The sequence below is a fragment of the Chenopodium album genome, chromosome 2, assembly GCF_948465745.1.
Source record: "Chenopodium album chromosome 2, dcCheAlbu1.1, whole genome shotgun sequence".
Classification (NCBI taxonomy): Eukaryota; Viridiplantae; Streptophyta; class Magnoliopsida; order Caryophyllales; family Amaranthaceae; genus Chenopodium; species Chenopodium album.
Window position 1 is genome coordinate 85,381,343 of NC_137835.1, and position 10,647 is coordinate 85,391,989.

General features: G+C 37.4%; 1 protein-coding gene across 1 annotated transcript; it reads left to right on the top strand.

Annotated features, from left to right (window-relative positions):
• The first annotated feature begins 950 nt into the window (after positions 1 to 950).
• On the top strand, positions 951 to 6,619 carry LOC145605047 (pentatricopeptide repeat-containing protein GUN1, chloroplastic-like). Its single transcript, XM_081661063.1, has 4 exons — positions 951 to 2,945; positions 3,604 to 3,820; positions 4,944 to 5,128; positions 5,708 to 6,619. Exons 1-4 carry the CDS (start codon positions 1,039 to 1,041, stop codon positions 5,970 to 5,972), a joined length of 2,574 nt encoding a protein of 857 aa, XP_081517189.1. The 5' UTR covers positions 951 to 1,038; the 3' UTR covers positions 5,973 to 6,619.
• Positions 6,620 to 10,647: the final 4,028 nt, after the last annotated feature.

Consider the following 10,647-nt stretch of genomic DNA (forward strand, 5'->3'; position numbering starts at 1 on the left):
GAGATTAATATAATGTATAAATGTACAGTGAGACAAATTCAATAAGATCACACATGATGTTGCTCAATATGCGGCATGATGTTAATAAAATAAATTAAAAAAAAATACCCTTTTTGATAATTTCTCAATTTGTGAGGGGAAAAAAATTACTCGTATTTAAGTTTTAGGCTCTATTGAGCCCTTAATTTTTTTTTTATTTTAGATCAAAATTAGCATAAACAAATCTAGAAATGTATTGTTTTGTATGCTAATAAATGTCATGGTTTACATGCTTGTTATTTTCGGGTTGAAAATTACACTCATTAAAGTTTTTGGAAGTCATTTTGACTTTTAACGTCCAATTTAGGGTTAAAATTGGCAAAAGGTCTAATTTCTCATTTTGCATGCCAAAAAGTCTTGACATTTGTGTCTTTACGGGTTGTTTGGCTAATTGTTATTTCATGACAAGAAATACTAGTTAAAAATCTAGGGATCATTTTGACCTTTAATAGACCAAAAAATTACTCAATGTCTCAAAAAGTCAAAATAATATCTATCTAACAATAAATTTCATATACGTAGTACGAATAATAAAAGAAGTCAAATACGTCAATTTTTTATAGGTGAAAGACACCTAAATACCTAATGACCTAAATGGAGTGTTTATATACAGTATACACCAAAAAAAAAAATTTAAAAAAAAAACAAAAAAATGTTAACCTAGGCAGCAAAATGCAATACTTCCACTCAAATACACAAAAAAATAAAATAATAAAAATACGGAGTATAAATAAAAAATAAAAAATAAAAAAATAAAAAAAAAACATTGGGTTTCACTTTGACCATGAATGTCTGAACTAACCTAACAAATCCAAAGGATAGCCGAAGAAGTGAGTTAGTGAGTTTTGAGCTCAACTCAGCGAGTCAGCTTCCTACTCTGTTGACTCTCTTTCTCACCTCACATCACCTCATTTTCTCTCTCCTCTCCATATTTTCTCTCTCTTTCTGGCTTTCTTATCTTCTTCTTCTTCTTCTTCTTCAACTTTCTCTCTCCTAAAAATGGCGTCTTCCACACCACCTCATTGCTCCATTACTGCACCTTCAAAACCCCACCAAATTTCAACCAATTCTTCCCACAAAACCCTTCAACATAATCAACAACACCCTCCTCATCTTCCTCGTCGTTTCACTTCCCACAAAGTCTCTGCTTCTCCTCTTCCTTCCAATTCTCTCTCTAAAGCTCCCACCTTTCTCTCTCCTCTTCCCACCCCCAAAAAAACCCACCTTTCCCCTGATTTTTCCGGCAAGAAATCCACCCGTTTTGTGTCCAAGCTCCATTTTAATCGCCAAAGATCGAATCTTTCTACCCGACATTCCCCTGTTGCTGAGGATGTTCTTGCTCAATCAGCCGCCGCCATTGATGAGGTTCAATTTCAGGTTATTTTGATGGGGTTTGAAGGGCGGCTTTCTGGCTCTGAGGATTACTGCTTTCTTCTTCGAGAGCTCGGAAATCGAGGCGAAAGTTCCAAAGCTGTTGCTTGCTATGAATTTGCTGTTCAAAGAGAGAGGAAGGTAAGTGAAAGAGGTAAATTGGCTAGTACTATGATTAGTGTAATGGGTAGATTAGGGAATGTTGATTCAGCTAGGTTTGTGTTTGATAATGCTGTTAATGGGGGTTATGGTAATACTGTTTATACTTATTCTGCTTTAATTAGTGCTTATGGAAGAAGTGGGTTGTGTAAGGAGGCAATTGGGGTTTTTGAGATGATGAAAACTCAAGGGTTGAGGCCTAATTTGGTGTCTTATAATGCTGTTATTGATTCTTGTGCGAAAGCTGGGGTTAAATTTGAGGTTGTCAATGATATTTATGATGATATGTTGAGTAATGGGGTTGACCCTGATCGAATTACATTCAATTCAATGCTTGCTGTTTGCAAAGGGGGTTTGTGGAAAGAGGCTATGAGGTTGGTTAGTGAGATGGGAATTAGAGGGATTGATCAAGATGTGTTTACTTATAATACCTTGTTGGATGTGATTTGTAAGGTAGGGAAGATGGATTTGGCTTTTGATATTATGTCCGAAATGACGGCCAAGAATATCATTCCTAATGTAGTTACTTATAGTACTGTGATTGACGGGTTTGCTAAAGCCGGTAGGCTAGAGGATGCACTAGGTATGTTCGAGGAGATGAAGTGTGCGGGAATTGCTTTAGATAGAGTTTGTTACAATGCCTTGTTGTCTATCTTTTTAAAGCTAGGTAGGTTCAAGGATGCTCTCAATGTTTGCAAGGAGATGGAGAGCTGTGGCATTAGAAAGGATGTGGTAACTTATAATGCATTGTTGGGTGGATTTGGTAAACAAGGCAAGTACGATGAAGTTAGACAAGTGTTTGACCAGATGAAAAAAGTACGTGTTTTACCCAATGTTCTGACGTACTCTACTCTGATTGATGTATATTCTAAAGGGGGTTTATATAGGGAGGCATTGGAGGTTTTTAAAGAGTTTAAACAAGCCGGTTTGAAGGCTGATGTTGTTCTTTACAGTGGCCTTATTGATACTTTGTGCAAAAATGGGTTTGTGAAATCAGCTGTGCTTTTGCTCGATGAGATGACAAAGGAAGGAATCCGACCAAATGTAGTCACATACAACACTATAATTGATGCCTTTGGTCGATCTGCCGCAGTGGATTACTTGGTTGATGCTATTGTTCCAGTGGATGAGAAGTCAGGGGGTAATACATCAATGATATTGACATGTAATTCTGCTGCACGCAATCTTGAAGGCAGTGAGCATAATAGAGTCATGAAGATCTTTGGGCAGCTAGCAGTTGATAAGTCTCGTAATTCCAAAGAATTTAATGAGAGCAGCCAAGAGCTCCTGTGCATCTTAGGACTCTTCCAGAAGATGCATGAGCTTGAGATAAAGCCGAATGTGGTGACCTTTTCAGCTATTCTAAATGCTTGCAGGTACATCCTCTATTTCACTGAAATTTGTCTATTATTTTAGTACATGAATGAAACTTTGAGGTGAATATGACTATAGGGTAAGTTGCATTTTAACAATTGAACTGACAAGGTAACATTTTGTTATATCTCTACATTGCTTGGGATTTGGGAAAGGGGCCAGGTTAATTATTGCACCACTTCTTGAAAAGAGCATTTTATTCTCTTCCGATATTTTGTTGCTCGATTTGCTATCGTATTGGTCTATTCCTCACAAACCCTCTGAACAAAGTGTATACTTTCAACTTCATGTTCACTTAAAAGGTTACCATGATACATTGATACTAATGTTTTTATAGAGGTTTAGATACCAGATAGTAGTTATATTCTCTTCTATTTAGGCTGTCAGCAAGTATCATTTTTGTCTTGATTCCTGCAGTATAAACTTCTTTGTCTAAAGAGTTTCCTTTGACACCCTCAATAAAAATGAGGATTTATATCTCTGATGAAGAGAGTTTTGTGGTTTTGGTCTAGATGAAGCTGTTTCCTATACACAGTGAAGGATACTCTTGGCATTTGTAGCTTGGATTTTATATAAGTTTGTGCTACATCTTGCCTTACTGGTCATAGACCTTTAATTTATGGTCATAAGGTTAACCAAGTTGATGAATGGAACCTGCAGCCGTTGTAACTCACTGGAAGATGCCTCTATGTTATTGGAAGAACTCCGCCTGTTTGATGATCGAGTCTATGGTGTTGCACATGGACTACTGACAGGTTCCAGGGATACAATCTGGATTCAAGCACTCTCCTTGTTTGATGAAGTTAAGCAGTTGGATATTTCAACTGCATCTGCCTTCTATAATGCTCTAACTGATGTGTTATGGCACTTTGGTCAAGTAAGTTCAACTCAACTCACTATGCATGTTCTTAAATTCATTTAAATTGCTAGGAAAGAGGGAGGATTACATTTGTTTGTGCAAACAAATTACTTACGGGATTTAGAACAGCGTTCTTGTTTGCCTTTGTAGTTTTCATGGTAGCAACTTCTTTGGTTTTGACCACCCTTAATTCTTGTGGAAAGGTAGGTTGTAGGTATATATTGGCATTTACAGATAAAGGGGAATGCTAAGGAGTCAATGTCTTCTATTTTCTCTACACATTTAGATCTCTGGTGTTGGTCCCCCACCCTCCCTTCTGCCTCTGACTTTTTTCTTTTTCTTTTATTTATTTATTTATTTATTTTTGGGTAACTTATGCTACCCTTTTGTGGTATTGAATGATGGGCGTGACTGTAGAGCCTTCTCAACATTGATATTAATATTACCACAACCAGAAAATCTTGATGCTGGTCGTCAACAATTATGTAATATGAATACTTGTCGAGGTGTCTATCTGTTGTTCAAGAGTTTTTTTCCGAAGTCTCCATGTTTTGAGCCGAAATCGGTGTCTTTCATGTTTATGTATTGTAGTTGTACTTCTGTTTAAATATGAGTTCGATAAGAGGATTTGAAGACAAATGGATGGAAGTGAGAATGATGGATTCATTTTCTGTCAAAGAAATGCAGATTGGGAGAAGAGGGGGGGGGGGGGGGGGAGGAAGGAATGGTCCTTTTCCCTTTCCCCTCTCCCTTTTAAAGAATGAAACCCTTCCAAGTTGGGGGAATTTAGAGAATAAACACAAGCTCACTTGTCCCTTCCCTCGTCTTCTTTACCATTGTTATCCAATCAATCTGTACGTATCCAATCTTGGCAGTGATACTTTAAACTGAAATGGTGAGTCCCATGTTATGCAGCGTGAGAGGTTACCATTTATCCAGTTTCTATTATTTGTGGTGTTTAACACAAGGTATGAGTCATGAAAGATTTTCATATCAACATGCATAATCTCCCAATAATTATCAGTCTTGCATGATAATTATTATCAGTAATTCCACAACTAATACAAAATTTCTTGTCTGATAGTGATTTATTGAATAAACATCTGATATTTTCTTTTGTTAACCTTCATTGTATCCTCAGAAACGAGGAGCTCAGCTAGTTGTGCTTGAAGGAAAGAATAGGAATGTGTGGGAAAATGTGTGGTCCACATCTTGCTTGGATTTACACTTGATGTCCTCTGGCGCTGCTCGGGCCATGGTACATGCTTGGTTGCTAAACATTCGCTCTGTTGTTTTGGAAGGACATGAGCTGCCAAAGCTGTTGAGGTAAGTAGAAGTGATTTTCTATTTTTTTTTTTTTTTTTTCCCAATCTTCTTTAAGCTTTCTCCATATTTATTATTTTTGTATCATACACAAGCCTCTAGCAAGTATTTCCATCTCATCACCCTTTTGTTTAATAATTAATACAAGTATTGTCCAAAAAATTAAAAAATAAAGATAGAAGACTCATAAGTATAACTCTTAATAATAAGAGATTAGGTAACTTTATTATGAGCAGTTTGCAGATGTCTTGTCGATGGAATTGATGGATTTTTGTAAAAATTAAACCAATGCAGTATTCGTGATAAAAATTGAATGTTTGAAATGCTTTGATTATTGGTGGCTTTGTGTAAATCAACAGAACTGTTACTATGTCAGAGAAAATTGAAACACAGTGACAGTATATAGTTTAAATGATAAAAAAATTAATAGTGTTTAGGAATTGTATATCAAGTATATTATTATGAATTAACTATTGTGAACTTCAGCCTCAAACCTTCACTAAATAACTGATTATATATCCCTAGTTCAATATTCACCATCATACTAACGAGCTCCCTTTTGTATTTTCAATTGCTTACCAGTATTCTGACTGGTTGGGGAAAACACAGCAAAGTTGTTGGTGATGGAGCACTGAAGCGAGCCGTTGAAGGGCTGCTCAGTGGCATAGGTGCTCCTTTCCATTTGGCAGAGACCAACCTTGGGAGATTCATATCACAGGGAGCGGCTGTCACTACCTGGTTAAAGAAGTCTGGCACCCTTCAGGTGTTACTACTTCAGGATGTTAGAACTCAACCTGAAAACCGAAGATTGGATCAAAGGCCTAATTTGCAGCCCCTCCCTCTGTAGTAGCTTCTAAATCTGTATGCCGTGCATCTACTTCTGCCAATCTACGTTTTGTGCTCACCTATTTACTCCTTGATCCAGTGGTAACTCTGGTAAGAGCTTGGCTTTGTGACTGACAGTTCACAGGGAATTGGGGTGGACTTCCCTCAAGATTCCGGACTTTCACTGGTTTGCAGACTGCGGTAGACCTTTCCGCAGTTTCCAGGCTCGTCACATCTCCTTCCAAAAAAATATCTACTGTGTTTATACCCTGTAATTAATGTGATTTATCTAGGTATCGGCTAATGCTTTCACTCTCATTATCTTGCCCTTCCCGCTACATATATGGGCCAATTTTGTGCTACAATGTCGCCCATAACATGCAAACCTTTGGCTGCATAGACAGTTGCCTGGTGATATGGTTTTCGATCATTCCGAAAATTTTCAACTCCTAGCTTCACCAGTAGCATGGTATGGTAGTCTTTGGAACTTCAAACACTGGTCAGTAATTAGATTTCATCTGGGGCTCTTTTATGTACGCGTGATTCATAAAAGGTAATATGTAATTGAATGAAACAGGAAAAATAAATGTAACAGTACACTGTTTCATTTATATGTACAGCAATGCTGGAGTATTACTGAGTAATGTAGATATTTTACCTTGTTCTTCATTTCTTCATCTCAATTTCAAGCAGTTGTGGTAAATCTTTCTCTTTCCAAAGAAGGCACAAATCTAAGCCACTTTTACGCTATATCTCAAGGTTACTAAGCACAACTTCTATGACGATTAATCCTAGAATTAACTCTACACTCTCTACTATCTGTACTAACTTGCTGAGTTTTCTAGAGCATATTATTCCATGCAAATAATAAGAAATTAGGCCTTATATTTTCTTGTAAAAAAAAATAATATTGTATATCACAATGTTTTGTATTGGTGAAACACAAAGCCATAAATGTAACATAAACATTGTATTTAACACCATCAATACACTTAATAGGGTGACATCAACATCCAAATAATCAAGTTATAACTACAAATAGAAATCATATAACAATGATAATATCACTTTGATTAGGAAGCTATTTAAGTTTAACAATGTCAATTTGCCTAATTGCACATGCTCAATCACTATTAAGTTTCATTTCTGACCAAGTTGAACAACTAACTAACCAATTAAAGAAGGTGAGCTTTAGGTCAATCAAATCAATTAATTAAAGGATATTGAGTAAATTTTCTACTTGTACATGCAAGTATGTAGTAAATAATTAATTTACTGCCCCCTTAATTAGCAAAGACTTGATCTCGATAATTAATGGCATTGTTAATTTACACAAATACAAGAAAGTGGAAATTAATAATGGAGTAAAATTAGGGACCAAGCTACTAATTAAGAGTATGATTAATATCTAATAGGGACAATTTAAATTAATTAGAAATCGACAAAATTGACAAAAATTGAGTTACTTCTAAAAATAATTTACGTGGCATGCCAATATGAAGTTTGTTCGTATGTCGTACCAAATATACGTAGTTATATTTATGAAATAAATGGGAAAAGGTTAGGTTGCACTTAAAATAATCTAAGTTTGAAAATTTGAGAGTGGAGGCAGTTGAAAGTTTAGATTTCTCTACCGCAAAATCTGTCACTCTTAATTATGAAGTTAATCTTTATTCTTTACGCGTCTTCCCTTTTCCTTTTAACTATTTAGTTGTCTTTAATGTCGGTTAATGTAAGATATATTGTAGCAAGTTGTACCTTTTTATTTTCGGATGATTTTACAGGGTCTTTTGAAAAATGACTATCATATTATTTTAATGATAACATGAAAATAGTTATCTTGATTTAAAATAAGCCAATTTCTTTGTAAGATAAAATTAAATTATACTACGTACTATAACGCGCTAGCTATAAATTAAATCTATAATGTAAACATGTTAGTTATCATACATTAAGTAAAGAAAAAGGAAGAAAATTAATTACCTAAGCTCAAACAAAGTAAGATTAAGTACAATGGACTAGCAAAAAATTGGAATAAGATTAAATTAAAATCAAATAAAATTAGATAGAATAAGATGAGGAAAAAAAATCAAATAAAGTTGATGATAAAAATTAACATGTGGTATCCAAGTTTATTTGGAACTAAAATAAGTACGTTGTAACATTAATGTCTACGTATTAATTTACGATTAGTTTTATGACAATTGATTTTAAGATGTAATTATTTTTGGCAAGCTATATTTAGACATGTAGTCCAAGTACTTCTCTTTCTTGAATATGTAGTTCATCTTGCATTTTCTCAAATCTAATAGTTACTCTAGTCTTTCATCGAATGTGGGCAACTAATAAAAGAAACTATGGGACACAATTCTTATTAATGAACATTATTGTCTATAATTCTGTATTATCTTTAAAGCATCATTATTATCTTCATGACTTAAACATTTAAAGGATTTTGTTGGTGGTTCAAAGTTATCAAACAAGGTATTCCATCATTTATTTTTTGAGAGCAACAAGGTATTATTCCATCATGATTCAATTATTTCTTGGTAAATAAAAAACGTTACGTTCATACCGATACATAAATAGCCATATGAGTAACTTCAATTATTTCTTTAAAACAAAAAATAAAAAATCCAAGTACCACAAATATTAATTGAACTTCTAATCTGTTGACAACAAAGTATCAAAACAAGAATTACCACTATATTTTCCTCATCACAATCGCTATATATCAACTATCAAGACCGACAGAAGATGACAAGTGATATCAAAATCAAGATCAAAATTTTCCCATTTTTTTCAAAGATATAATAAAAGAATCACATGGAATTGGAAAACAACTCATTTATTCATGTCCATTTGTTTTCGTAAAAACGAATTTGATCATAAAATCTATTAAGATGTTAACATTTAAAAAAAAAAAATCATGCATTATGAATGATCGTACGTAACATAGTAGTAGTTGATGGCAGATTTCTTCACTCTAATACTCATATGCATGTATGTATTAGTGGGTAGAAAGTTGGTGGTTGGTTAAATTTCTTTATCAAAATTCAATTAAAATAAGCACCGTCATTTAATGTTTTGATAACCCAAGGTCAAGCAACTTTGAAAAAACAACATTGCATGTTTGCCGCACACAATACCACGTATGCAATTAGCATAGTGTACTAACACTATCTTCTGCTATAGTCTTTACTATTCGTACTATACTACAACTAAGTGGGGACATTGTGTCGTTTTTCTTAGCCTTATTTTCCTATAAATAGGCCATGCAACTTCACAACTTACATTGCAATAATCATTTATTAGCAAAAACAAATTATTGAGTAAGTGTTAAAACTATGGGGAAGTTTTTGAGAGTTTTAGGATTGTCGGTTTTAGTGTTATCACTTGTAGTGGTGTTTGTAGGGTTAGCGGAGGGAAGACAATTGGAGGAGACAAATAATGTGGGTAAGGAGGGTTTTGTAGGAGAGGAAAATGGTTTGGGTTATGGGGGTGGTAAAGGAGGCGGCATTGGTGGTGGATATGGAGGTGGTAAAGGTGGCGGCATTGGTGGTGGATATGGAGGTGGCGTTGGAGGAGGTCATGGAGCTGGCGGTGGCTTTGGAGGCGCCCATGGAGGTGGTGGCTTTGGAGGTGGTTATGGAGGAGGCCATGGAGGTGGTGTTGGCGGTGGTTATGGAGGAGGTGTAGGAGGCGGTGTTGGTGGTGGCTCTGGAGGTGGAGTGGGTGGTGGTTATGGAGGGGGCAAAGGTGGAGGGGTTGGAGTTGGTGGTGGTCATGGTGGTGGAGTTGGTGGTGGTTATGGAGGAGGTGTTGGAGGCGGCCATGAAGGTGGTACGGGAGGTGGTGCAGGAGGTGGGTATGGATCAGGAGGAGGCAAGGGTGGAGGCATTGGAGGTGGTGCAGGAGGTGGTCATGGAGGTGGAGTTGGTGGTGGTTATGGAGGAGGCAAAGGAGGAGGTGTTGGAGGTGGAGTAGGAGGCGGCCATGAAGGTGGTGTAGGAGGTGGCGCCGGTGGTGGATACGGTTCAGGAGGAGGTAAAGGTGGAGGCATTGGAGGTGGTGTCGGAGGTGGTCATGGAGGTGGAGTTGGTGGTGGCTATGGAGGAGGTGTTGGAGGTGGAGTAGGAGGTGGCCACGAAGGCGGTGTTGGTGGTGGATATGGATCAGGAGGAGGTAAAGGTGGAGGCATTGGAGGTGGTGTCGGAGGTGGTCATGGAGGTGGAGTTGGTGGTGGTTATGGAGGAGGAGTTGGAGGTGGAGTAGGAGGCGGTCATGAAGGTGGTGTTGGTGGCGGATACGGAGGAGGAGGAGGAAAGGGTGGAGGTGTTGGAGGCGGCTACAGAGGAAGCCAAGGAGGAGGAGTTGGTGGAGGTGTAGGAGGTGGTCATGGAGGAGGTGTCGGTGGTGGTTATGGAGGCGGCCATGGCGGCGGTATTGGCGGAGGCCATGGAGGTGGTATCGGTGGTGGCTACGGAGGCGGTATTGGAGGAGGTTCTAGTGGAGGTGCCGGTGGTGGCATTGGAGGGGGTCATGGGGGTGGCTATGGAGGTGGAGCTGGAGGAGGCTATGGAGGCGGTGCTGGTGGAGGCCATGGTGGAGGATATGGAGGTGGTGGTTACTAAGGTACCACTTCATGAGGCGTTGTTCTTATAAGAAATGTTGCAACATGAAATCATCCATTTATT